The sequence below is a fragment of the Amblyomma americanum genome, chromosome 3, assembly GCF_052857255.1.
Source record: "Amblyomma americanum isolate KBUSLIRL-KWMA chromosome 3, ASM5285725v1, whole genome shotgun sequence".
NCBI classification, from domain to species: Eukaryota; Metazoa; Arthropoda; class Arachnida; order Ixodida; family Ixodidae; genus Amblyomma; species Amblyomma americanum.
Window position 1 is genome coordinate 136,838,877 of NC_135499.1, and position 27,826 is coordinate 136,866,702.

Below are 27,826 nucleotides of genomic sequence, written 5' to 3' on the forward strand. Positions count from 1 at the left end.
GGGAAATGTTGCGGGGGGGGGGGGGCGCCCCCCCCCTCCCCCCTGTTCCGGAGTCCCTGACTGTACTCCATTTCAAAACATACAAAGAAAAGGCACAAGCCGCACGAGACCGAATTGCCAGGCGCAACGCTTAGAGCTTTCCATTGTATTTTGTACTGAAGATCCACCCAGGCTTCCGTCGTCAGCATGCTCGCGCAGTGGTAGCGGTTGTCCTGGGAACAAAAATGAAGAAGAGAATGAGTGCTACACTGACCGCAATGTCTTCCATGTTTGTTCTTGACAAATATCAGTAATCCTAATTTGTGAGCGTCCTTTCTGGCGATATCTCGATGAACCGCGCGTCAGGGGGAACGTTAGATGTCACAGTCAATTTAGCTTGAATCTTGTACAAATTTTTAATGAGATATATGTGGAACAAGCTTACTGTAATGAAGCTCCGCAAAATTATCGTCAGTAACCCAGGTCCTTCTGCCAGCGAACGAGTATGGACAACGTACCTAAGTTCTCGATGAAATGGATATTTCAAGGCAGGGGCCGATTGGTCGGTAGCTGTTAGAGAGCGTGCAGTATACTTTTCTTCCGTCGAAAAAATGGTTTTGAAGTCATGGGAGGCGCCTTCGTGGAGCAGTGGACTCATCTCGGGTGTGGGTGATGATGGTCATGATCGAGTGACTTGCATCTGCATACTGAGAATAACTCAAGAATGCAGCGGGCAAATGACCCCCAAAGGAAGCTCTCTAGTGAATGACGCCGACCAGAAGTCATGACATCGCAGTTAATCCGGTTAATACGAGTTTAATCTCCTCAGCCAGCCCCTTTAATTTTACAGTAGCAAATGCAAGATGATTAACCGCGACGTCATGACAATCGGTCGACGCCATTCACTAGGGGGCCTCCTTTGAGGGGCATTTGCCGCTGCGTTCTTGAGTTGTGTCCAAATATAGGGACTTTATACCTGCCAAACAAGGGACTGCGCAATACAAACATGGACATGAAGAGCAGAAGGACAGGCGCGTCCATGTTTATTGCGAAGCCCCTTGCTTAACGGTGTACTACAACCAACTTGCCCAACAGTGTGCACTCATTATAGGTATACGCTTGTGTATAAAGCATATCGTATACAGGGTAACCTGTAAAATTAACCAGCTTAAGGCAATGTGACGTGATGTGTTAGGATCTAACAGTAGGTACAGCCACATCGCTTCAAGTTCAAATTCAGCGAAATTCGCACAGGTTCCCCAATGGGCACTGAAACTCCCTTGGATGTCCCATGGACGTCCGCAGGACGTCTAAGCGAGTTTCAGTGCCCATTGGGTTCGCTACAGGGAACTGCGAGCAGCCCTCGGGCAGGTAGCTACGCTTGACGTACCCGCCAGCGTGAGGAAGGCAGCGTGTGCCGTCCCAGCCGCAGAACGGGTCCAGCACGCAGGACGCGCAATCCAAGTGGCGCCCTTCGCACGCGTCCAGGCGATACTGGCGAACCGCGTCGTCACTCAACACGTACAGGCTGCGGCGCTGCGAATAATAATAATAATACAGTCGAACCTCGTTATAACGAAATAATGGATATAACGAAGAAATGATTCCCCGGAAGCTAGATCGGTCAATACAGGCTATAACGAACTTACGGCTATAACGAAAAAATCACCGGGCCCCTTCAACTTGGTTATAACAAGGTTCAACTGTAATAATTTAAAATTCGACGAGAACAATAATAAACCTTTAACAGCAAGCCGCTAGATGGGAATATGTAACGGTAGTGGCAGGCCCATGGTGCAGTATACAGACAGCGCCCTTTTTCGACTCAACGATGCTATTTACACATTCAGAAAGGGAATTACATACTGCCTCGTTACTTCTCTTGGTTTGTTTGGGGCGCAATGCTGCTTGTTTACATTGTTTTTTTTTCGAGCAAAAAGGCTTGCATACATACGTTCAGCGAGACCAGCAGCTTTCTTATTGGTTCCGCAGTGACTGTGAAGGTGTCCACCAGAGTGGCAGGGTTCGGCACCTGGGTGCCGACGGGGTGCTCTTCGGCCAGCTTCATAACCATGCCTTCCGCTGAAAATAGAGGACTGCGTTACTAACTGCTTCGCGCGGGCAGCTTAGCAATCTGTCACTCATCATAAGTGCACATGTCGTAATCTGTCTTCGCCCATGTTTTGCGGGCACTGTAGGAATGTTGTTCAACCCATCCTCCTTGTACTAGCTTGCCGCAGTGGTGTTGAGAATGAGCCAGTAGTGCGTCCACTAATGTTCGGATTCCCCGCGGAAAACCTTCGTTTAAATTAGTTGCGTTATTATTCAAGAGAGGGCGCTAACGTCGTCACCGCCTTTCGCGAGTTCTTTTCGTCCAGTATTGGACGATTGGACCGTCCTTCCTGCCTTCATGTGGGTGAACCGTCGCTCATAAGGACTTCTTAGCTAGGTTATTCTCCCCGTAAGTTTCTACCCTGCGCTGTTGTTTTAACAGTAATAAATGCCATCCGTGGCTATGGTCGGCTTGCATTCTGATAATCTCGCGGGGTGGAGTGGCGGCTTGACAGTATTTTCCAAAGTACGGTTATACTAACGCTAGCACACTAACAAAATAGTTATATTTTGTTAGAGCGTTAGCGTTATAACACTTATATCGGGAGAAACTGTCCGTCGGCGTCGTTCTCTGAACCTTCCGAGTAAGCGTGAGCAGAAGAAAACGTATAGTCTCGAGCGGAATCGGAACCCGTGGAGGCGCGAACAAATCAACTTTGCTTGCCGCTGCTTTAGACGACTCGGCTATCTCCGCTTTTTTTTTTTCATTATTGCCCTCGGCGCTGCTTTCACCCCACGTTTTAAATTGCCAGCCTCTTGCACTGTGCCTTGGATTTCTGTTCATCAATTTTCATCCGCGCGCCTCGTGCTGTGCTTTGGATATTGTGTTCATAAACTTTCATGCGCTTCCAGACGCATGAGCACGCGGTCATTAAGCCCCCCCCCCCCCCCCCCCCCAGAAAAAAAAAAGCGCAAGGGTGCGCCATTTAATGAGCATGACAAATATGGAACCCAGGAGATTTGAACCATCGCAGCAGCAACCCAAATTGTCATATTGGTGCCAACTGTTTCAGTTCGTCAACACAAAGCGCTCAAGAAATCGGAGCCCGCATGCTAACGTATTCCCCTCTGCATCAATCGCATTGATCGCCCGTGAATTTTTCTTTTCCAGTTTACTAAAGCGCCGTAGTCAGTGAGAATATCCTCTTCTTTTTTTCTAGAATGCGGTTATCAGTCGATACAGGCAAACCAATTTATCCTCAGTGTCCCTTTGATGCATCAACCGGCTTTCCGCTTGCAAACCAACCATTCTCAGGCTTGTCATAATTCAGCCATTCCAAGGGTGCCGTCATCGTCTGCGGGCTGCATTTCAGGCATTGAACGTGTGCACTCAAGTTTTTTTTATTATGAAGTCATTAGTGCATCACACGAAGCACTTCGTTCGGCCACGTAGCGGAATTTCGTTTTTGGTTTCGCGTTCCTGTTGTTATAAATCGTTTTACTCGACTGTTTTAGAAAATATTTGTTCCAACAGACAGGGCGGACTCTAAGGAATATAAGGCAAGCTCAAAATGTTTAACTTCACCCTCCTCGGAGTTGCCCTTCATCTTGGAAGAGAGTTAGTCGGGAGGGTGATAGGTACCCGTGGCCACGTAGCAGACGATCCATGTGCCCCATGTGGTGTCCAGCACGAACGTTGCCAGGCTGATGAACGCGGAGCCGGATCGAGTGAAGAATGTCCGGTTGTGGCGCTGCGGGGCCGGGTCGAAAAGCAGCGGGTGTTTGGCCAGGAACTGTGGGCCATCGAAGCGCTGTCTCTGGGAGTTGGGCGGGCACCCGACGCCAGGACGCGGGGACGGCACGTTCGCTTCTCTCCTGCTGATCCTGTTAGGCCTGGCCGCGTACGGCTCGAAGAAACCGCTAGTGGCGAAGACGCGCTCGACGTCGGCCAGTCGGAACGCGCACACAGCCGAATCCGGGTAGCCGTGACTGCGGGTGTAAAACGTGCAGCGATGTACACGGGGGCTTTCGAAGCCAGATCGATATAAATAATCGAACATTCCTTCCGATTTCAACTTCGCTCCGACGTCGCCGCGAAACCCAGTGACGGTTCCTTAATAGCTACACTATAAAATGCTGAACAATTTAGGGAAGACCTGATCCGCGGCGTCAACGGGCGCGCCGAAGTAAAGACGGCTCCTATACGTACAGTACTGCCCCAGTCGTATCATCGCAGAGCACAATGCAGTTTTTCAACGCTCGGAACTTTTTAGTTAAATCAGTCTGTATTTCTTTCGAGGAGTATATGAAAGATGCTTCTCCATCACCTGAGAGTGCGCCCCCAACTCATCGGCATTTTTTTTCTGCTAATATATTTTCAATAGCCACATCCATCGCAAATATTGGGTCTAGGCAGACATGCGTGCGCTCTATATGTCCTGCGCCTCACTATACTTGTACTAAGTTATCGTTCTTCAGCTCAACTGTTGAGCACATGCCCAATCATTTTTTCCAATAACAATTTGGAAGCATACCGTTATACGTTGTTAATTTAGGTTCTTAACCGTACGGAGTAGTTTATTTCCAGAATTGCACAATATGACCCTATGGTCTTTAGATTAGGGATTGTTGGAGCACTGAACGCCATATTTCATCGGTAATTCTTAGAAACAGACCCCTGAATACTTTTCGCAGTGTGGAATTGACAGCAACGAACAGATTGTTTCTACCGGAACCACTTTCTGACTCGCATTCTTATGAAGCACTGTGGTTGCTCTGCGGCATCTGTAGAAAGTTGTCAACATAATGTCACGCGTCACGCAGCAATCACCAGCAGTCGCGCAGGAGGACGAGGCTGAAGGCGTGCGAATGACGTACGCTTGGCTGCCTGCTCCGTTTCCCCTTGTTCCACGCCCAGTTATTATTTTTTTATCATCCGAAGTAGCTTCCACAAAAAAAAAAAAAACTACATTGCCCTGTAAAACATTCCACCGCGTGAGAGAAGAGAAAAGTTACAGCGCCAGACAGCACTTCCTACAGTGCACCATAAAACTTCGCGACGTCCACATTTATTAACGCGAAAGCCTTTAATAGCTCATACTTGCGGCCTGACCTTGTCCGGTCTCAAGTCATGTCGCAGCGATGACTAGATTAACTGTATAAGAAAAATAATCCTTGTGCATGGCCATCATCCTCCCGGTCCGCAGCCGAGCGTGCTAACGACTGCGCTACTTCCCGCGAACGCATATGTTGGTCTCCTTGACACTTTATTTTTCGTTGTTTTTATCGTCCCACAATAATTTTTGTCTGTTGTACTTAGTGGCACGGGGAGGGACACTATTTTTCGTTCTTTTATCGTCCCACAATAATTTTTTTGTCTAGGAATAAGCCTGTTATACGTCAATGGCTCAGGCAGGGGCTTATTATTTTTCAATCTTTTTTAGGTTGCCCCAACCTAATATATGTCTACCGTAAGGATGCTGGAGAGTACGGAAAGGCGTCGAATCAGACGGATGCATCCCAAACGCCCTTCTGTGTCGCCAGGCATTTAAGATTCGCAAACAATTGTGTACTTAATCAACATCTTAACCACACATCAGTGACACAAGCAGGAACACCGCGCTAAAGGCTTTCGCCTCACCACACTTTAGGTCAACAAAGTGCTACCCTGAATTTTTTCTTGTTTTTGAAAAGCGATCATTTTTTTCTAGGCACTAAATGGCCGTATCATTCTGTCCAGAAGGAATGCCAAATGTTGCCAGCATCACTGACTTAGTCAGAACTGCTCTAGACGCTTCGAAAAAAAGTTTGGAAGAGTCGCTTGCACAATCATAGACTCCGTGTCGCAATGGGGGTATAACCAACGGCTGATTAAGGTAAACGGGATTTCAAGAGTAGGCAAACGTAGCAGGGGGCTGAACAGTGTGAGGTGGCCGGATGAGGTTACGAAGTTCGCGGGGACAAGGTGGCCGCAGCTGTCGCAGGACAGGGTAAATCGGAGGTCAGTGGGAGAGGCCTTTGTCCTGCAGTGGACGTAGTCAGGCTGATGATGATGATTAACTACCTTAGCGAAACAGTGACTAACAACCATCCGCACTGCCTCGTTCTTCAAAACCACAGTGCAAACTACTAATATGTGCACTTATTTCTTCATACGTGACAGTGACGAAAGCTCCAAACAGCAGGCCGCCTTCAAAGTCTGGAACCCAAGAGGTATCATCTGCGAATGCGATTAAGAAAGAGAAAAAAATAATAAAAGAGAACAGTTCTGATGAAACATACCGTATTTATCGGCACAATGATCACCCGGCTTTGACAAAACAACCTGGTGATAATTTGGTACGGCCTTTGTCATCCTGGTTAGATAAGTAAACACTGTGGTCGATTAAGTTTATGTTGTAAATTGTGGTGTTGAACCTCTAGAAGCTACACATGCTCTATGAGGGACGTCGTATAGTGCAGGATTTCGGATAAATTTAGATCACGTGGGGTCCCCTAAAGTTCGCTGACATCGCACAGCACACGAGCGTTGTTGTATTTCGCCGCCATCAAAGTAAGCCTGCCGCGGCTGGAATCGAACCCTCGACTTAGTGCTTAGCAGCCGAACGCCAGAGGCGCTGAGCCACCGCAGCAGGTTGGTAAATAAGAATGTTCCCGCTGTAAATGATTAATGTTGGGGATGAGTGTAATATGCAGGTGTGTCCACAATGCGAGCGAATATGGCGTAGTGCTGTTTTTAATAATTCACAAACGCAGGCAAAATCAACAATAACGGGCGGTGTTACGGGCGGATTTGACGGGAAGTTATGGGCGGGTCGTCACACTGTGCAGTGTGGCCATCAAAGGGCATAGTTAGCTGCCGCGTTGCATGATTAAGCTATAAACAACTCCCTTCTTCAGGGTTTACACTATCCACAGCAGAGCTGTTTTTTTAAAACGCAACTATACGCAGTTAGACTCGCCGTTAACATGATAGGAAATACAGTATAATCCCCTGTTTCTTGAACAATAGTTACCATTCAACTGCTACCTGTAAAGCCGAAACAAAACATCTGCAAATTTTGAATCTTATTATTAGCTTTGCCGTGCCTACCCTACACGCTGTACGTGACATCCTTCTGGATATCAGTGCAAAATTGAAATTGAAAATTGGTTGTTCGGGAAAATAAATGGCGCAGTATCAGTCTCGTATCTCGGCGGACACCTGAACTGCGCCGTAAGGGAAGGTTGAAATTGAAGGTTGAGAGAAGAAAGGAAGAGGTGTCGTAGTGGAGGGCTCCGGAATGATTTCGATCACCTGGGGATCTTTAACGTGCACTGACATCGGACAGCACACGGCAGCCTTTGCGTTTCGCTTCCATCGAAAGGCGGCTGCCGCGGTCGGGTTCGAACCCGGGTGCTCCTGATCAGTAGCCGAGCGCCCTAACCACTGAGCTACCGCGGCGGGTATATCAGCGGCGGTAATAATAATAATAATTGGTTTTTAGGGAAAGGAAATGGCGCAGTATCTGTCTCATATATCGTTGGACACCTGAACCGCGCCGTAAGGGAAGGGATAAGGGAGGGAGTGAAAGAAGAAAGGAAGAATTAGGTGCCGTAGTGGAGGGCTCCGGAATAATTTCGACCACCTGGGGATCTTTAACGTGCACTGACATCGCACAGCACAGGGGCGCCTTAGCATTTTTCCTCCATAAAAACGCATCCACCGCGGTCGGGTTCGAACCCGGGAACTCCGGATCAGTAGTCGAGCGCCCTAACCACTGAGCCACCGCGGCGGGTATATCGGCGGGTATATCGGGTATAACGATAACTCACTGATTACGGTGTTCTCTCCCTCGCGCTGGGCTACAGTGCAAGGCATTACGCAGCCATTCGCGCGAACTTTGAACAAACTTGAATCTCTGCCACAAGTCGAGCGGCTGTTACGCAAGCTCTTAGTTATGACCTACCTATGCCCAAGTTCATCTACGCGTAAGCTGACTTTCATTCTTGATGCGCGACGCAACGCGTATAAGAATCCACTGAAGCGCGAACGCGTGGAGGTGTAAGAAAATGGTTCGCTCTGTTGAGTCAGTTTATGGGCAGAGTATTAGCTGTTCCATAATATCGCAGCTATAATGATTCTGCTTTCGAACTGAGAACCCAGGTAACCGCGCGTCGCACGACAGTGCGCACAAAAGAGAGAGTTTTGGAATTTTCTGCAGGTTACTGTCGTAGTCGTGGCTCATAGAAAAAGGACAACATAAACAGGAGATCATGCTCGGATCGGTTTGCCTTCAGCTTATAGGTATAGACATGGAACGCTGCTATACTTACACAATCCGTCAAAGCTGAAATATTCAGGGTAATATCGTTCGCGCGCTGTCGTATCGATGCACTGCAGGCGAAGTTTCATGAACGAAGACCACAGTTTGTCGTTGATGGGGCTGCCAAGGTCGTTCTGTTCGCGCGCAGAGATATATGGCGTTCATCTTCGACGGCAATTTCATCTTAAGCACGGTGACAACAGAAGAAGTATAGTTGGCAAAACATTAACGAGTTTTGTCAGCATTCACCAACTTACGCTAGCCTTCTTTTTCTTTATTTATTTTACAATACTGCCGCTCTCAGCCGAGAGCCTAGCAGAAGGGCATGAACAATGATTTCTTGTACGCGTATAAGTATATGTGTGAGTGACACAAATCACGGAGAAACGACATAATTCATTGTGTGTGTATGTGTGCAAACTTCGTTGCTTCAACCGGAAACAGGCGGTTATATGTGTGAAAATGCGAACTTCTCACCCGAATACAAGAATGGAAGCGAAGGCCTCCTAATCCCAGGTGTTTGAAATTCTGCAGGCTATTCTTTGAACTAATGCGGCACATAAAAATGGCGACACCTCTTAGCATATTATGTGAATGATCGTGACAGTCTCGTGATCGTGATCGTGTAGGCCAGCCTTCCTTGTTGTTGGTTGATAAATAGGTTTTATTTCTGGAAAATTCATGATTGTTTTGACTTGGGGTAATAAGGTAGGGTGAGAGGGGAGGAAGGGATAGGCTTTTGATCGGACTTCGCCACACGGCAGATGAGTGGCGATAGTTGTACTTTCTTGATTTTGCTTGACGAAGTGCTCGATGCTCTGTCGTGTCACGTGACTTTCATGTATAAATGTTTGATCTTCTACATAGAAATTATGCTGCGAGTTAGCGCTCCTTTGTGTTGTCGTCTTGCTTTTGTCCGTCGTCTTGTTCGTGCTGTACCACCCACAGTGAATTAAGTCTAAAAAGTCAATTTTTTATGAAATACATTGTGCTTAATTAGTGACATTTTATAATCGGCTGAAAAAAGATTCTGTTGGTAATCTCCTGAACATGAACATCAAAAGATCAGATACTGGCATTTCCCATTTCAGTTCTGTCATCACACTTTACAGAGATCGTTTGATATGAAATGTTAAACTGGCATTTCCCATTTCAGGTCTGTCATCAAATTTTACAGAGATCATTTCATATGAAATGTTATTCGAGATACGACAAGCAGTTTGTTATCCCGAAGAGTTCAAGATTGCGAGTATACGGGCCGTAGACTGATATTCCATACCACGGCACAATTCTCCTGGCGCTCTAAAGAATAGTTTACATAGCCTTTTTCGGCAACTAAACCTGAACTTGTACAGCTGGGCAGATGCAGCTCTAAGAGAATTAATGACACACTCCGTGTGAGTAGCCCGCGACGTATGTTCATTGAAGTAAAGGGCAAGGTATTTAACAGATTACACACTGACATCCAGCACACCTAGTTCCCTGAGAACAACAGATTCGTTCAAAGTTAAACTTCTGTGGGGGTTCCCAGAACATTCACCGGAAAGTATTTGATAAAACAGTAGAGGGTCATTTTTGTTTTATTCAAATTATCAGACCGTGTAGTCTGCATACTGAAAAAGTTTATTTTAAGCCAGGTGAGACCGTTAATGCACTAAACAATAAATAATGCAAAAAATGACATACCAAACAAAAAAGGCAAAGTATAGATCACTGTGGGACCACATGCTTTACCTGCACCAATTCACTGTAAATGTTCTTTACATAGACTGTTTTAAGCTCGGGAAAATAATTTACAAAGATAGTTTTATCAGGTCATCTAAACACTACCTATTATAACCTGTGTATCAGAAGACTATGAGCGATATGCTGTCGAATGTTTTGACCGGTCTAAGAAAATTCCAAGGCAAATGTCATAGTTTTGTTACTATCGTTCTAACAGCTTTCAGGCGATCTGCAGTGCCTAGCTCAAGTCGAAATGCGTGCTGGATGGATTACCGGGCATTTTCTGCTAAACGATTCACTACTGTTGCAAACAATCCACTCCAATATGTAGGCAGGCAGGGCGTGTTGGGTTTGAAGTCCCAAAGCGGCGCGTGGGATTCGAGATACGTCGTTACTAGGGTTCTTTAACGTGCGATGCCAACACACAGCACACAGGTGTTACTGCATTTCGCCTCCGTCGAAATACAGCCGCCGCCACCGCTGGGATTCGATCCTTCGACCTTGGGATCAGTCGCCGAACGCCATAGCCATTATAAATAAACACGTTCGCCTCGCAGTGGACTTAACCCATGTGCTGCGTGTACGCTTCATTAATTTTAGTTCGAAATTAGGCTTTGGATAATCGTGTTCCTCCTATTACGTTTCTTTGTGTTTTCTATTTCGTCGCTTTCTGCCACCAGCGTGGCACTGTACCAGCTGCAACCCAGACTTGCGCGATGGCCTTGCTCGCACCTTGCATATTCGTGCCAACCTCGAGGTGGCGCGGATGCCGCAGGGTTCGCACTCCAGGGCGTCCTCGCGGAAGGCGAAGTACATATACTCCCCCAGCGACAGGGTACCCGCCGAGTGAGGCCCTGCGAGCGGTGACAGTTGGGACTACAATTAAACCGACCGCGCCTCAAACGTTTGCTAAAAATAGTTACGGACTAAGTGTCAGTGCCTAAAAGACATGGGTAACCATGTGGAACTCGCCAGCGCTCGTTAAATAAGTTATGGTTGAATTCTTCCTCCAATGTATAGTTTCGGTGTCCGTTCAGCAGCTGAATGGCGGCTGCGACATCAGAAGTAGGTTTGAGATCACGTCAGGCGTACAAAAGCTGATATCTAATCGCTTCTGTTCACATGCCGTAATTTCGAGCAAGAAGCAGCGATTATATGGCAGTTTTTTTTGTCTCTAGCGTTACCTGAAAATTTACTCGTGGTGTTCCAGCCACAGTTTGGCTGCTGAAACCGAAACCGAAACTACAAGGGAGGAGAAAGTCCATTATAAATTATTCACCGACCGTTGGATAATTAACCATTATATGCGCATGCTTACTGTTATCATGTGCATCCTTGCAAAGAAAAAGCACGGAGCGAAAAATTCGGTGTTCCCACCCCTTTAAGGCACCTGCCTAAATGTTTCAAGAAGGGTGGTGTCTGCAAGCGCGTGAGCACTTGGTATGAGCAGGAACATTCATGAGGCCCGTGATCTGCATTCAGTACTATTATTTTTCTCCAGATCAAAAATAATAATACTTAATTGAGGATATGTGAAAAAAAGCATTAACTATTACCCGATTTAGCGTAGTAGTTTTGGTGTCCAGTCGGTACGATCAAATAAGAAAGGAGTGACCAAAGATTGCACGCCAGAAAACATTTAATATCCGAGTATAGACTAGCTTATATGATACACAATGCAGACAAAAATACGTACAACCACAACTCTTGTACCCATGAAAGGCTGAAACATTAGGAAGAAATTAACAACAGATTAAAGATGTTAGTAACTCAAAATTTAATAGCAGCTGTCAGCGCAAGCCCTTTCATCACTGTCAAGCCGGTTTCACCTCAATACTGCGCGCCCCTCTAATGGAAGAAGAGCAGACTTTTTGAAACAAAATAGCCGTGGTTCGTATGCTTTACGGAGCGAAGCATGTCAACGTAGTTACGGTGACAAAACCACGGGCACCTGTAAAGTACTAGTGCTCGTGCGTATCCAGCACTTTACCCTCGTTTTACTTACGCCATTCTTGGAACAAAGTGTAACGTGGGGAAGCCAGCCTCAACGAATTAAGAAAAAGGCCTTACATGCGCATGCCACGTTATCAGTGATGCAATCGTCTTTTATTTAACCTCCTCAGACCCGAGAAGAAATTTCCGAGAGAAAATGCTTATTTCATCTATTATATTTGCCATTTGTGTCCTCAAAACACGAACAATTTTTGATTTCAGTTACCGCGATCTCGATGTGTCTCAAAATGCATGTCCCCCTACAGGGACATCTGGGTCACTATCCATGTATTGGCTGTCCGTTTGAGGACACATATTTGTGCACACGTCCTGAACAAAGCCGGAATTGTCACACCACTCAGACCTTCAATAAAGCAAAAATTTATTGTTTACATTTTATGGTGAACACTATGAACAACGTTGGGCAGTCATGCATGAAAATTATAGAAGCAATTTCGCCCAATCTCAATGCACAGGTAGACATTGCACTGAGCGCATCGGTGGCGTGTTTTCATCGCACACCCTATATTTCGGCATCTTTGGCCGCTGGCTATATCATCTTTCAGTGGGAGATGAAGTGCCCCTTGTTTCCGGAAGGTTTGTGAGGGAAGCGCATTTGGTTTTTTTCTGGGCTGGATGTCCATTTCGTCATCATCAGAAAGCTCCTGGCTTATGTTATCGCATATGAGCGCCTCCGCTACATGCATCTTGAAATCAAGGTAGTCCATGATGTTCTTGGCGTGGCCCATCGTGTTTTGGTCTGCTCTGTACTGGAGCCACGCGTTGACGCAGGCAAGATCCGACATGTGGAGGATTGTACGAAGGGTCCACCGGTTACTCCGGCTTCTTTGTGCGTAGAGAGCTAGCATTCGGTCAGCTAGATCTACTCCGCCCATTTTGTCATTGTACTAAAGCGGCTGTTTGGGCTTGTTGGTCAGTGAACATGGTAAAAGAATGCAGCGCGAAAAAAACAAGGACGAACAGAAGTGGACAGGACAGGGCGCTGACTACCAACACATTTATTCAGAAAGATGAGCAGCTTATATAACGCAGTCCAACACCCACGTGACCAAGTAAATAGCAAACGCGTACAACTAATATAATACAAAAAAACAAAACGAAGTACACAATATCAAAGTGATACATATCTGGGTAACGCAAAGTAAGCCAAGACCCGATAAAACCGAGAGGACCACGACGAACCATAAGGTGCACGCATGGACCTTATGGTTATGGTTATGGACCATGCGTGCACCTTTTGGTTCGTCGTGGTCCTCTCGGTTTTATCGGGTCTTGGCTTACTTTGCGTTACCCAGATATGTATCACTTTGATATTGTGTACTTCGTTTTGTTTTTTTGTATTATATTAGTTGTACGCGTTTGCTATTTACTTGGTCACGTGGGTGTTGGACTGCGTTATATAAGCTGCTCATCTTTCTGAATAAATGTGTTGGTAGTCAGCGCCCTGTCCTGTCCACTTCTGTTCGTCCTTGTTTTTGTTCGCGCTGCATTCTTTTACCTTGTCATTGTAGTTTTTTATGACAGCAGGGCGGGGGACGTCTAAGTACTTCTTTTCTTTTTTACACCACCTTTTGCAGGCGTGCTCAGGATCGACACCAAATGCTGAAGAAAGCATCAGAATAGGCTTTTTATCAAGCCACTTTGTGCAAGCAACTTTTTTATCAAATCTGATGACTTCTTCAGATGTGCCCCTTGATTGCTTAACAAAATCTTTGTCATTCGTGAAGTGCACTTCCTTTGGAAGGCGGTTTTTCATCAGCGTGCCAGTGGCAAATATGTCCTTCTTCACAAGCTCGTCCATCAATGAACTGGACGTAAACCAGCGGTCAATGTAGAGCGTCGAACATGATGGAACCGTTTCCACTAGTGCCAGAACTGAATTTCCAGACACACCAAGGGTGAGGTCGGGAAAGGTGTCCTTGCCCTTGTATATTCTGAAGTCATAAATCAGTCCGTCCTTGCCAGCTAGAACAAAGTTCTTCAGCCCCACTGGATGTGGCTTGTTCGGAACGTACTGCTTGACAGGGCAACGGCCGGAAAATGGGATAATTTGCTCATCCACGCAAAAGCAGTTTGGTCGTTCCAGGGACAAGCAACCCTGCCGAACCATTTCGACAAACGGTCCATAGCCTTTGCAACTTTTTGTCCTTGTCGGTGACATCGTCTTCAGTTTGGCAGCACAGGTTAGACCTAATCTGGAAGAAGCGATCTCTTGGCATGGTGTCAGCTATTGCGCTCACAGCCATTACTTTTTTCCAGAAGAACCGGATCCGTGGATACCCTATAACTCCCATCAGCATCGAGCAGCCCAAAAATTGCTTCACTTCCTGAGCACTGATTTTCGCCGCAATTCCTCTATCCTTGTGGATCCGCTGGTTCGTTTTCTCAGCCATTTCAACCAGCATATCGTCTTTCACGTACTGCTTGTAGTAATCAGGCGGTGAGAAATCACACCTAACTTCAGAAAAAATACAGCCTGTTTCTTGGTCTGGCACAGCATTTTCTGGAGCTGAAATCGCTGTTCGCCACAAAATACGGCGCTGTGATGTGTGAGCTTTCGGGTCTTCGCTGTCGCTGTCTGACGAGGCATCCGTGTACTCCTCAGTATCGCAGTCGTATGCATCACAATTCTCTCCTTCACTTTCCGAGTCAGATATGTCGGAGTCGTCACGGTCACAAATTGATGTTAATACCTCCTCTGCTTTGCTAATGGTGAGGGCTGAAATGAAAAACAAAAATCTGTTTAAATTCTAGGCGGCCAACTTTTAACAAAAATTATGTCATCAGGCGAAACCGATTGGGGACCGAGAGGACCGGGACCCAATGTCCCCGTACAGGGACATTTCCTTCAATGCGCGTAATGTGCCGGAAAACTACGGTTTGGCGCAATAAAAAGCACTAAAATGCTCAGCAAACCATAGCGATTATAAATATATCGCATACGACGGCCAACAAAACAGTTATCAATACTCAAAGAGCACTTACCTCGACGTCGCGTGTAAAACGTGCTCGTGCTGATGGCAGCCATGTTGTCTTGCTCGACGAAGCGAGCAAACTCTCTGGGCTCTTCACAGATGGCGCCACAGTGCTTGTCCTTCATCAGGGACATCAGGTCTATGTTGTAAGAAAGCTCAGTTTTTCGGCAGAGCTCGAGAACCAATGTCCCCGTAGGGGGACAAGGGGTCTGAAGAGGTTAAAGGCGCACTAAAGAGGATTCTGAAGGTGCCTTTTTACCGTGGGATCTCGGTCTACACGCTTCAAGCATTCTTAGAAACTCCGAATTATTGTCCTGTGCGGCCGATTTCTCAATGAAATCGGTATAACTTCCCGACTGCCGCCTTTTCTTTTTTTTTAACTGACCTCTGAGTGTAGTAGGAGTCAACCTACTCGTGCGGTGCCTTTCAGCCAGTCGCGTGGCGGCTTGCCGCGCTGCCATCGGCGGAGCGATCTACGAAAGCAAAGAGTTCACGCGTATTTTTATTTCCGTGAGCCCATTTTGCGGCTATGTTGTCAGCGACTGAAATTATTTATTCACAAAAACATAAAAAATACAAAATAAAACGAAGCCGCCACGTGACCGGCTGAAAGGAACACCACGTGTTGGTTGACTCCTCCTACACACTCGGAGGTCAGTTAAAAAAAAAAGAAAGACAGGAGCCGGGACATTTAATCCAGTTTAATGGGCAAATCGGCCGCACAGGACAATAATTCGAAGTTTCTAAGAATGCTCGGAGGACGTAGAGGGAGTTCCCAGGGTAAAAAAAAAAAAACGAGCTCAGAATAATCTTTAGTGCACCTTTAAAGGGCTGTTGTCCTAATTAAACACATACAACGCAAAACTAGGTCAGCTGAAGCATACTATAAAGAAAGAACAGAATGCATAAAAATGAATCGCAAATGTGCAAAACTGCTTTTGAGCCTCCGGCAACTCACTGCTGAGCATGCTTATGCCGCCGTCCCGGCTGGACAGGTAGCGGTGGAGGCGCGCTCCCGATTTCCGGTCGTAAGCGTCCGTTCTCGTGATGTAGTAGTTGTCTCCTTGCACCTCTCCCGCGTGCAGCGCCACCACGAACGAAGTGCCGTTCACGGGCGCGTCGTCTGCACAGAGCGGTACTTGTGAGGGCTTCTAAAGCTGCATTACGGTAGCATTACAAGCCCGAGAGTGCCAAAACGCGTCCTTCGTCATAAAATCCGCCCATTGGCTGGAGGCAAGCGACGTCACGAGACCGGAAGCACAGTCACTTCCGGCAAAGGCGTAAAAAGCTGCCAATGCTATTGCACTGGCAGCACAAAATGTATTTAGGCGTCCTTCAATTAATTAATAATTGGTTTTTGAGGAAAGGAAATGGCGCAGTATCTGTCTCATATCTCGTTGGACACCTGAACCGCGCCGTAAGGGAAGGGATAAAGGAGGGAGTGAAAGAAGAAAGGAAGAAATAGGTGCCGTAGTGGAGGGCTCCGGAATAATTTCGACCACCTGGGGATCTTTAACGTGCGCTGACATCGCACAGCACACGGGCGCCTTAGCGTTTTTCCTCCATAAAAACGCAGCCGCCACGGTCGGATTCGAACCCGGGAACTCCGGATCAGAAGTCGAGCGCCCTAACCACTGAGCCACCGCGGCGGGTAGGCGTCCTTGTCCATTTTTGTTTTCAGGTTCGTAAGTGGTGCGTACAGGGGGGATTCATTAAGTAAACAAAGAATCAAACAAACAAACAAACAAGCAGGCAAACTGTGAGTTCAGGTAGTTTCGCACCCCCGTGACAGCTGACCGTCGACAAAACTCACCGATCCACATGGCCGAGGTGTCCTGGTGGAAGTAGAAGGGACAGGCCTGAGGCCTACCGCGGACCTGTTGCCCGATTGGCACCTGCTCGTCCACGGGCACGAGAACCATGGCTTTAGCCTGCGTGAGCCACAGAAAGCTGCATTAAACGTGAAGTAGGGCGCTTCGTAACATCGGTGTCATGCCTTCACCGTTTACGTGGGTCCCAAGTGATCGAATTCTCAGGAATTATAGCCCATGAAACTGCAGCTGACTCATACTGCGTGCGCCCTTAGTGTAGACCCCGCACGTGTGCTCCAGACATCAGCTGACCGAAGCATGAAGCACACAGGCCCTTACCTCTAGGAACCTGAGGACTTGAGTGTCTGCGCATGCGACATGCACGGTCTTCAAATGCTCCCCAAGTCTCTCATCCGTTATTCTCAATAGAGGAAATATCGGGTGTAGAAGAGTCATATGTAAAAATACTGGCTATCTATAGCGGCTGCACAGCCACCATAGTCTTGCATAAAGACAGCAAAAAGTTACGGTGGGCACTTAAGATCCTTGTGTGCTGTGCATACGAAAGCATTATTTGGCCTCTAGGCCTTTACACTAAATGTCTTATACACTTGTCACACGGGCACCACAAGGGCCTTTGAAAATCAGGTCCTTATATCCAAAGGCGTAAGGAGTGCAGCTACACGGCACAAATGTTGCGCCTTTGCCGCTAAGGGCTTTGGAGGCGTAGGCACCCGTCTGAGACTTTGGAGCTAAAGGCGCGACCTTCGAAAACCTGCGATCGCAGTGCCGCCCAACGTCAAAAAGTGTAAGCAATGAAAAAAGATAGAGACAGCCAACAATGTTTGAAAACATATTTGGAAAATACGAAAGGTGTGCCTGGCTTTGCTTTCTGTACGGGTGTTTATATTTTATGCCCAGCTGTCAAGGCAGCGAAAGTGTTGCAGCAACACCGAGTGCCCCTGGTGGCCAAGGCAATACACAAAACCTGCTGCTGCTGATGAGAGTAGTTGTTGCAGTTTTTTGAAGGAATCAATTAGAATAAAAGGTTTTCTGAGCTCAACGAATGAACAGAATTCTCCGCTTTAATTTTAAGACACTCACTTCAGCCGCCTGAAGCGCAGCATCGGGTGCTAAACCTCACAGACTGTTTCACCTCTGGGCTGCACTATGTAGCTGCGTCGCTGCTCCTTTGAGGTTTCGGCCCTTTGGTGAAAAGAGGTGCCTTTGCTGGAAAGGCCTTCGAGGAATGCTGTGTGACAGGGGTATTAATCATAAGGGCCTTTTACCAAAAGGAATTTGACCTAAAGTCCTTTATCAAGAAGGCCTTTACCGTAAAGACCATCAACTTAAAGGCCTTTATAATCGCCATTGTCATTAATGACCCTCATCATTATTTACAGGACAGTGACGTCCTCTATCGTTTCCAAAACTACCACTATCTCTATCACTAACTACTCTGGTTTAATCTCTGCTTCATTGTCTGTGATCGCCCATTACTGTCTTACGGTCTACTGCTGACGGCATGCGAGATCGTTGTGACGTCATGATGCTTTGGTACCACATTTCTTGGTCAACACCGCCGGGTGTCGTTGCTGATGAGCCATATAATGCTTTAGTATGAAGAAAATTCCAATGAGGAAGGCTGTCAGACACTCTGGCGACGAATTGCAAAGCATGGTCAATGACTTAGACATACAGGGAACAACGGTAGGTGTAAAAGTGAATGTGCAGAAAAACAGTAATGTTCAATAGTTCTGGAATGGAACGGAAATTTACCATAGGCAGCGAGGCGCTGGAAGTGTAAAGGATATATGTCTACTTAGGGCAGGTAGTGAGTGCGTGTTTACAGGCGGTATTCAGACACTTGGATTGGGAACAGCTGGAGATAAGAGTTAACGGACAGTACTTTAGTAATCTGCGATTCGCTGATGACATTGCCTTCTAAGTCACCCTGGCGACGAATTACAAATCATGATCAATGAATTAGACATGCAGAGAAGAACGGTTGGTGCAAAAGTGAATGTGCAGAAAAACAAGTAATGTTCAATAGTTCTGCAATGGAACGGAAATTTACCATAGGCAGCGAGGCGCTGGAAGTGTAAATTATATATGTCTACTTAGGGCAGGTAGTGAGCGCAGGTCCGGATCACGAGAGGGAAGTAACTAAAGCATAAGAATGGGGTGGAGCGCATATGGCAGGTACTCTCAGATCTTCAATGGCAATTTACCAATACCCCTCCAGAGAAAAGTATACAACAGCTGCATCTTACCTGAACTCACCTATGAGGTAGAAAAGTAGAGGCTAACGAAAAGGGTTCCACTTAAATTGAGGGCAACGCAGCTAGCCTAATTCTCAAAACCACCCGCATATAAGTACAGCCTGTGATTGGGTGGAACTGCAGATATTGCGTTCGCTAACGTCACATGCGTGAGTTAGAAGTCTCCTTAAGGTGTATACGGCTCTGGCTGTTCGGTGCGCTGGTTTTTGTGACGTCAGATGTAGCTTTCACAGCTAGGTTTAAATGAGACAGATCGCAGAGTTGGGCACAGAGAACCCCAGATAGGCGTCCAAACACGGGTAACGGACGCAGGCAAGCACAGGGCAAGTGCCCCTCTTTACGGTATTATCAAGGCCTTACATTGTTTTTTCCCGATTTAGTGGTACCATGGTTTGTGAAGTCATTTATTATCCCTTTTCCCCCTGCGACTGCTCTAGTAAGCGTGCTCACCTTCACTTGCCAGTCGGTGGGGGCCAACGAGTTGGTTCCGCAGATGTAGAGTGTGTCGCCGTTCCTGATGGGGTGCACTTCACGAATGTGGTTGCGGCAGTCCATCTGCGTCGAATGACAGTTTGGAATCTCGGCAAGTAGACTTGACAAGCAGTCCCTCCTCAAGCACTTGACGCATGACTTTTTAGCATGTCGTTGCCAGTCTCCTGAAGCACTTGCTGCGAGCTGCGCCCTACAAGCCACGTCGGCTTGATGGTGTCGAACTTCCATCGGGGTTTTCCGCCCCCCCCCCCCCCTAATGACGAATCATGCAAGGAAAATACCGCATATGAAAGTAGAGAAAATTGCGCTCCATTCTCGAGGAAGGAAACAGACACAATCTAAACAAGCTGTGGAGAGAAATATATTTTGTTGAAGGAGACGATAGCATGAGCTTCTGGCTTGCGAAAAACAAACTTCGAGCATTCGCGCGATAAAAAAAAGGGTTTTTCCTGAAGCGTGGGAGCGTTTCATACGTGCTTTGCTTATTATTACTTATAAACACTGTCAGTCCAGGCCGGACGACGATAAGAGTAGAATACAAGCATCGAATTGCCGTAAACAGAGTCTAGCACGAGCAGAGTCAACAAAATATGTCATGTCTATATATATGCACCACTGTTCTAAATATTACCTTAGTGTTATCGTAGTAGTTCAAGACACGCCATGTGAAAAGGAAAATAGGCGCTTTCTTCGCGCTATAAGGGCCCATAGCGAAGATACAATAACACGCAAAAAGGGTAGACATTTGGGCGAGTTGGCAGGGGTCCATTATGTTTTAGCACCACAAGACGAACACGCAGGAGGAGGAAGTTAGGACAACGGGCTCTCCTGATTTTTCGTCCTGTCCTCCGATTTCTGCGTGTTCGTATTGTGATGCTAGTACATTATGGAGGTATATAGAATATGCAAGAAGGTAAGAAGAATCGAAAAATAGGAATGGCGGGTGTTTTAAATATCACGAATGGGCAGCGCTTCATCACTAGTTGACTATAATTTAAGAAAATGAAAAACAAGATATGTAGAAACGGATTTAGATTTATCATACCCCTACGGCGATTAACGTTAGAACGTGTACTGGAGTGTACGGCGAGCAGAGGAGTATATTTCGGCAGCATAACAACTACTAGACATTGAACAGGGTATGTTGCTGGGCAAGTTTGTTTGACATTCTGAACATTATAGCGCTCGCAGACGACGGACGAAGAGAGGACAAAAACTGTGTGTCTTGTACTCCCTTCGTCCGTCGTCTGCCAGCGCTACAATGTTCAGACACTGAATTTTTTTCTAGCAAGCTTACTTCACTGCATTACTTAAAATTTTGCGGGAAAGCGTCACTATTACAATACACGAAGCTCAGCGTTTTCTGTACTAAAAATTGAGTAGCAGATTTTGGGAGACGATCAGGGTTTTCTCTGCCTAAAGATACTTGTAAACTTTTCACTGGCATAAAGAAATAAAAATTAATACCAGGAGGGACCGTAAGCAACTGCCATGATGGCTACCACGTCAAGTGATAACAGTTGAAGCGCGATGGTGATTGCTGATGTTTCTGATTTATGATTTATTGTATGGGCAATACATGGTACTGCCCGTGTGGCAAGGCAAAAGGAGGTAATTAGCCTGCTGACGAGGTCCTGGCCCCACTGGCAGACCGAAGTTTCGCTGTGCCGAGTCGGATTTACAAACTAATAAAATGTTGTCAATAATCCTGTTTTGGCATTTCTTTCTTTCACTGAGTTCGTTCCGCAACAGAGAGGGGAATTCTCAAGTCTCTCACCGGATGGCTTTTTCTGCGTTTACAGCTTTCCACTTCTTTTTTTGAAGCCGGCAAGATGAGCTCCTGCAGAAATTCGTTCGCCAAAAGAAGTGCTATTTTTTTATTTATTCTCGCACTCTGTAAAAATCTTGCGCACTCGAACTGCTGATCTGATATGACTGAAACCGCGTCGTGAACGGGACTGATGTAGCAATTTCATCGTCCAAATGAGAGCACAATCACTCCTTACGACTGCTGCTTTAACCTCATTAATTCTAACTCGCTTAATTACAACTTTCGGTTTATTCGAGCTGATGCACTGGTTCCGTCGACACGACTGGGAGGAGGCCGATCCGTTTCCCCTTAAGTCTAACACAATTTGAACCCCCGTGAGCTCGAATTAACGACCTTCTACTCTATAAACATTACTGCTGCAACTCAACTGTCCGCTTTCTATTACAATGGCTGCACAAGTCTATTTTAAGTGCTGACATGAGCGTTTAGTTGGAAAAAGAGGCAAACACTAAACTACTGTCCTGCAAAGTTGCGATTAAGACAAGACCAGAAGCAGGGTTAATTGACCTGTTGGAGCAGCAGGAACACGCACACCTGAAAACAACTAAGTTACAAATGGGCGTGACAGCTGTGACCTCGTTACATCCTCCATTCTTGAGCAGCTTTCCTCGTAAAAATACGCACAATGTCACCTTCCGACTTGAGAAACGGCAGCCATTTTATTTTTGTTTTGCTGCGAAGTTTTCAGGTAGCAAGAAATATACTTATATCGCACTTAGCCTAGGCAGTCTTGTAATCTGGAGTGGTGTATGAAATTCTTCCATTGTGCGGATCTAGTGACATCGGTCAAACTGTCCGCTTATCTGAGTAAATGCAGTACGGGAACACAAGAGGAATGTAGGCAGTAACACGGATGGTCGTCTTTCTTTGCGTTGTCATGAATGTGAAAAAAATAATAAAAAGGCGTTGCATATTAAAGTGCAATATATGTGTCATCATCAGCAGCAGCCAGGTCTCTGCCTTATCTCTCCAATCAACCCGGCTCCGTGGCAGCTGCGGCTATCTTATCCCCGCAAACTTCCTAATCTCATCCGCCCACCTGACTTTTTGCCGCCACTTGATAAGCTTTCCTTCTCTTGGAATCTAGTTTCGTTGCCTTTAACCACCATCGGTTATCCAGCCTTCGCGTTACAAGCCCTGCCCGTGCCCATTTCTACTTCTTGATTTCGACTTGGATACCATTAACCTTAACGCCTATCATTTTCCTTTCCATAGCTCGATGTGTTTTTATTTAAAAAAATTGTGTTTTCAATTTAAAACCCTTGCCGTTGGCCTGCACGGTTCCGCCCCATAGTTGAGTACCGCTAAAAAGCAGTTGTTATATACTTTTATCTTGAGCGATATTGCAATACCGCCAACTTGTAAAATGCACTCCGCCCTATTCTTATTTTTATTGTTATTTCACTCTCGTGGTCCGGATCTGCGTTCACTATCTGTCCTAAGTAGACGTATTCCCTAACCACTTCCAGAGCCTCGCTAACAATTATAAACTGCTGTTCTCTTGCGAGACTTTTGAACATTACTTTGGTTTTCTGCATATTAATTCTTTAACCCACCGTTCTGCTCTGCCTGCATAGGTCCTTGATCATGCTTTACAATTCATCCCCCGAGTGACTTAACAAGACAATGCCATCTGTGAATCGCAGATTACTGAGAGATGTTTTCAGGAACTCTTATCCCCAACTCTTCCCAACCCATATCTGTAAATACCTCCCGTAAACACGCGGCGAATAGTACTGGAGAGGTCACGTCTCCATGCCAGACACTGTTCCTTATTGGGGTTTAATTACTTTATCTATGGAGGTCTATAGTGGCTGAGCAGTCGCTGGAGATATATTCCAGTATTTTCTGAGGTTTGAACCGAGTCAAATGCTTTCTCGTAATCTATGAAGGCTATATACAGGGTTCGTTATAACTTTTAAGATCCCGGATGTCAGAGAAGATACAGAATCAAATTTGATAAAAAAAAAACGGGCGCATTCCCTGTCAGCGCACAATCCGTTTCGTTGACCTGCGCACAATCAACAATTCAAGAACGCTTGTGTTGTCACTCATTGGCATCCAAGTAATCAGTACCTGCTGCAGCTTTACTTCCGACATAGAAAGTGAAAAGGATAACGCGAGAGAGAGAAAACCTGCTCATCCCCTGCGCTTAGTTACGGTGAGGCATGCTCTCAGATTTGAATGACGTGACCAATCCGCCCAATACGCACCGGGCAGCGCGTTCTTGAAAACCTACCCTGAAAGGCAGGCCTCTTATGTCATCAAGGTTGAGTCTGAACAACCTGTCCCTGAAAATGAGCCAGAGTTTTGCATAAAATAATTGTTAGAAAAGCACGTAATGAAGCCACCCAACCTGATGGTGACAACGCTAGAGACATTTGCCCGATGATTTGAGCTGGGTCGTGCAGTTATTTTGTTCACTTGTCTTCACCAAAAAAGAAAAAGGCAGATTGTACGATCCAGTATAGCCACAAATGGGACAGGAAGTTGATTTTCACTTGCTGATAGGTTTAGGAAGGACTACCTGTGACAAGTTGTCAGGTATTTTTCACCTACGAATCGTCAGTGATTAAAAAAGTAAGAAAATTGACACATGATAGAATATCAAGAGAGGTTTTGTACTAAATTATTAGGGGTGCTTCATCAAATCCCAGAGGCAAATTAAAAAAAAACGCTTTTTTAGGTATACAGGTGGCGACTGCGGCAAAGTAATACCAGTAGCGGCGGAAATTAGAAAACAAGACAATCATGTTAACTAGTAAGCTGGATAATTATATTAAAAAAATAATATTTGCACTTCTAGCGATAATAGTTTTTAGAATTTCAGAAACGCGACTACGCGCCACAAATTTCTGCCATACTGCTGCTTGCTAAGAGTCCCAGTTCCAGCCCGGGCGGGCCCGTGAATTACACGTGACACGTGCGCCGTCGGGCGACGCTTGCCTGTGGGTGTGAGTGCGTGCACTTCACAACCGCGTGGTTTTCAAATGACACGCTGGGTGATAAAAATTTGTTGACCCCCAGCACCGCGAGCGTAGTCGCGTTTTAACAACCAGCTACAAAAGCCCACTTGCAGCCAGGCGCATAACTGAAATAGTTAAAAAGTTCACTGCTTGAATGTAGGTAACCAGCAAAGCAAGTAACACGATTCACTTGTATTCCGAAGTCTGCAACTGGGCTGCATAATAATCTTTATAACCACAACGCCTATTTTAAGGAAATTGCGGTCGGGATTCCCTGAAACACCCTGCATACTAGTACGCTCCGCAACCCCGCTTATTCCACGTCTGGAACATGGTTGCCAGCAGCGAGGCCGAACCGAAAATATCAAATAAACGACAGCGATTTCGTTGAAGAATTGAGCGCTGTACGAGAGAGGACGCAAATATATTCAAAGAAGTGCAACTGATGCGAAGAGATGATTCTGATTGTTTTCAAGGCAATGCTTGGGATTCCACAGCGGGTTTAGTCGAACAGATGTTATCACACGTATTTTGATGTCTTCGTGCGTGGGATATGGTGCTGCCAATTGATAAATAAGAATTGCAACAAACAGGGAAATATTGGACTAGTTTGGCACATAGAAGCCTTCCTGTCTTGAATCCTGATTTTCCCCGTTGTTCTCTTAGCAGTGCCCGCTGGCTAAACCAATTTGGCAGAAGTGCCAGAGTATGTATTTTGTGTCTGTACGCATGTTCAAATCAAGAAAAAAAAGCACGGTCTGTGAGTAAAGCAGGTAAATTGGTACCATACTCAGGATGATGGCATAGCGACGAGCATTCAGTCCGTGGGAAGACTAACTGTGGCTTCTAGTTTCTCTCTAAGGGAGTAATGATGGGTCTTGAAGAGAGTAAGGGTTATGACTATGCAGTTAGTCCTCAAATCACCCTTTCTGTCCTTTTTTGTTTTGAGCGTACGTGCTGCAAAAAAGACGCGCAATAGCATCGGTACCCTCGAAACCTAAAGATAAAGGCTTCTGAGCTGGCTGAGAAACTATCCGCCGCCTCTTCTTGAGCTTTATCACAAACACAATTCCCTTCTACAACTGCGTTAGAAACGGCGTTCGTGGCTAACCATCGTCCAGAGCTCCAAACAATCCACTGCACAGCAGCGAAAAATGCGCAGCACGTACATGGCGCCAACGAACAGGTGGCCGCCGGCCTCGTCCAGGTATGCCGCTCGGTAGTAGAGCTTGCCCCGATTGAACACCTTCGAGGAGGGCTCGCCTCGAGGTGCGGGTGGGCGCACTGCGCAGCCACATCAACTTTTAAGCACGCATTTATCAGATACAGAGAGCTATGTGCTTAGCAAACTAGCCAAGAGGAATGAACTATACCGTCGGCACGTCGATGTCCATTTTATGCCTTTACACCTCATAGCTTTAGGTCAGCTGTTAGAGAGAAACAGATTTGCCGGTTCTCCCTGCAAGAGATCGATTAACACGCGATACTTGCTCGCGCTTCTATTTAGCCGAGCTCGATCACGTGGTTACAAAACATTCATGCATCGCACAGAAGCCGGTGCCTAAGCACAGCTTGCCACTGTATTGCTGCTAAAAGCATTCTGAATTCGTAAATATTTTTGTGGTGAGCGGATTTTTTTTCAGAGTGAGCTGTTGAGCACATGTTCGATTTCTGTAAGGACAACACGAAGTATTAATGAGAAGATTTAGCGCCAGAAACAAATTCACAGATTTCTGGCGCGTCCGGCAGCCATACGGGGACTTTGTTCATTGATTTCATGCATGTACATGGTTGAGGTAGGCCTGCAGGTGCAGTCCCGGGCTTTTCTTTTTCTTTTGGAGGGGGTGGGGTGGAAGGGGGTAACAAATAACCACCCTCATATCGGAGAGACATGCAGTCAGGCAAAACTTTCTGCTTAACGCCACGTTTCGGCGGAGTCTCAACGTGCTCGAGTGGGCAGGTGCATTTGTCTTTGCCGTCCGGAAGTACGTAACCGGAGAAATAATTAGCTAGTAACAAGCTAGCGAACACAGTGAAGATATATTCTGCTTGCAAGAAAGCGAGTTCGAGAGGCAAAAATAATCGCCTTGTGCCCAGCACTGCATAATCAAGAAGCGAAGAAAGTACCTTTCTTTTGCAACTGGCATGCTTACAACAGCAAGATGGCGGACATACGCGCAGCTCTTCTCCCGCGGGGATCACATACAGGAGCTCTATTTCTAAAGTTTCAGCGGGTATTTCCTTTCAACACGATCTTAGACTTAAAAAAAAAAAACATCCCTCGCCAACGCAGCATTCGCGGTATGGCCAACGCAGCGTCTATGTTCGCCGCTAGTGTAGCACGAACGTGCGGCTCACCACTTTGGCATGACGTACTGTACCTTGCCTGGCGATTTCGATCTTCGACACGATCCACCCTCTCTGCGTTGTCGTTCGTGGTGGGATCGCGATGGTCACCTTGCCTCTCGGGCCGCCGATGTTGTAAGACAGATCCTGAGTGACATCCAACTCGTCGACTGCGGACCTGTCGCCGCTGTCGTGGTAGCTTATGGCGGTCAACGTGATCAGACATCCGACCACGGCGGATACCAGCAGGCAGAGCGCCACAAGCGCCAGGCAGGCAGGGCGCCCGAGGAGAGCGCTAACGTGCCCTCGCAACTGCGTACCGCTGTCCTGCGGCGTGGACGACAGCGTGCCTAATGTCGAGGCCGATTGCGAGGGCATCGGCACAGCCTGCATCGGCATGATGTGCCTGGCGGAGGCCTCTTCCTTGACCTCCATGGCCCGGTTTTCGTAGTATGCCTTCGCCATCTTTGGTCCGTCAATGACGATGTCCTCAGGCTTAACGGTCTCTGTTTTCGTATGTCGTCGTCGTCGTCTTTAGCGAATGGCCTGGATGATGGTCTCTTGCCGCCGCGTTAGCTCCGATGCCATATAGCATTTCAGCTACAGTGGTACACTATAGCCAGAAATCGAACAGCGAACGAAAAACTCCTTTGGTTTTATTGTTTTAAGGCAGGAATTAGAGTAATTTCAACATCCGTGGAACTTAGCTGCCGGCACATAGGCGGTTTTCTGTTCGAACACAAAGAATTCCAAGGTCCAGGTGGCCCTACATGGGGCCTCGAAGAAAGAAAAAGAGAATGCTGTGCGGGGATTTTTAACCTCTGGATGCCTTTACTTTCCTCTCAAAATTTTTTATTTCGGATTTTTTCTTTGAAATTTAGTTATTCAACCAACGCCGCTTTGTTTCCTCGATTTTCATTTCGATTTCCTCAAGATCTTTCAAAATTCGTGATTTTTTCCTCACGGATTCGTCTATATTTATGAGCCGCTTGAGATAAATCTGGATGAGTTTTTTTCTTGTTTGGATCTGCACCGAACCCTGGAATCCC

The 27,826-nt window shown here is 46.5% G+C and overlaps 2 protein-coding genes across 2 annotated transcripts; both read right to left on the reverse strand.

Annotated features, from left to right (window-relative positions):
* Positions 1 to 51: 51 nt before the first annotated feature.
* Positions 52 to 27,826, reverse strand: LOC144124151 (semaphorin-2A-like). The gene is made up of 14 exons (XM_077656809.1): positions 26,813 to 27,826; positions 25,601 to 25,715; positions 23,705 to 23,756; positions 21,412 to 21,474; positions 19,593 to 19,697; positions 16,863 to 16,980; positions 16,008 to 16,172; positions 10,794 to 10,915; positions 8,347 to 8,470; positions 6,187 to 6,250; positions 3,674 to 4,020; positions 1,934 to 2,061; positions 1,370 to 1,515; positions 52 to 212 (listed from the first exon to the last, which is right to left on the reverse strand). The coding sequence occupies exons 1-14, from the start codon at positions 27,240 to 27,242 to the stop codon at positions 182 to 184; spliced, it is 2,010 nt and encodes a 669-aa protein (XP_077512935.1). The 5' UTR covers positions 27,243 to 27,826; the 3' UTR covers positions 52 to 181.
* LOC144126378 (uncharacterized) lies at positions 14,129 to 15,108 on the reverse strand. Its single transcript, XM_077660431.1, has 2 exons — positions 15,060 to 15,108; positions 14,129 to 14,793 (listed from the first exon to the last, which is right to left on the reverse strand). Exons 1-2 carry the CDS (start codon positions 15,100 to 15,102, stop codon positions 14,129 to 14,131), a joined length of 708 nt encoding a protein of 235 aa, XP_077516557.1. The 5' UTR covers positions 15,103 to 15,108.

Coding starts and splice junctions, on each gene's coding strand:
- LOC144126378 (XM_077660431.1), bottom strand. CDS start 15,102: ATGGCTGCCATCAGCACGAGCACGTTTTACACGCGACGTCGAG. Junction 14,794..15,059: donor GTTTTACACGCGACGTCGAG/GTAAGTGCTCTT, acceptor TTTTCATTTCAG/CCCTCACCATTAGCAAAGCA.
- LOC144124151 (XM_077656809.1), bottom strand. CDS start 27,242: ATGGCGAAGGCATACTACGAAAACCGGGCCATGGAGGTCAAGGAAGAG. Junction 23,757..25,600: donor CACCTGTTCGTTGGCGCCAT/GTACGTGCTGCG, acceptor GCTCATTTTCAG/GGACAGGTTGTTCAGACTCA. Junction 2,062..3,673: donor CGTCTGCTACGTGGCCACGG/GTACCTATCACC, acceptor CTCTATTTTCAG/CGGAAGGCATGGTTATGAAG.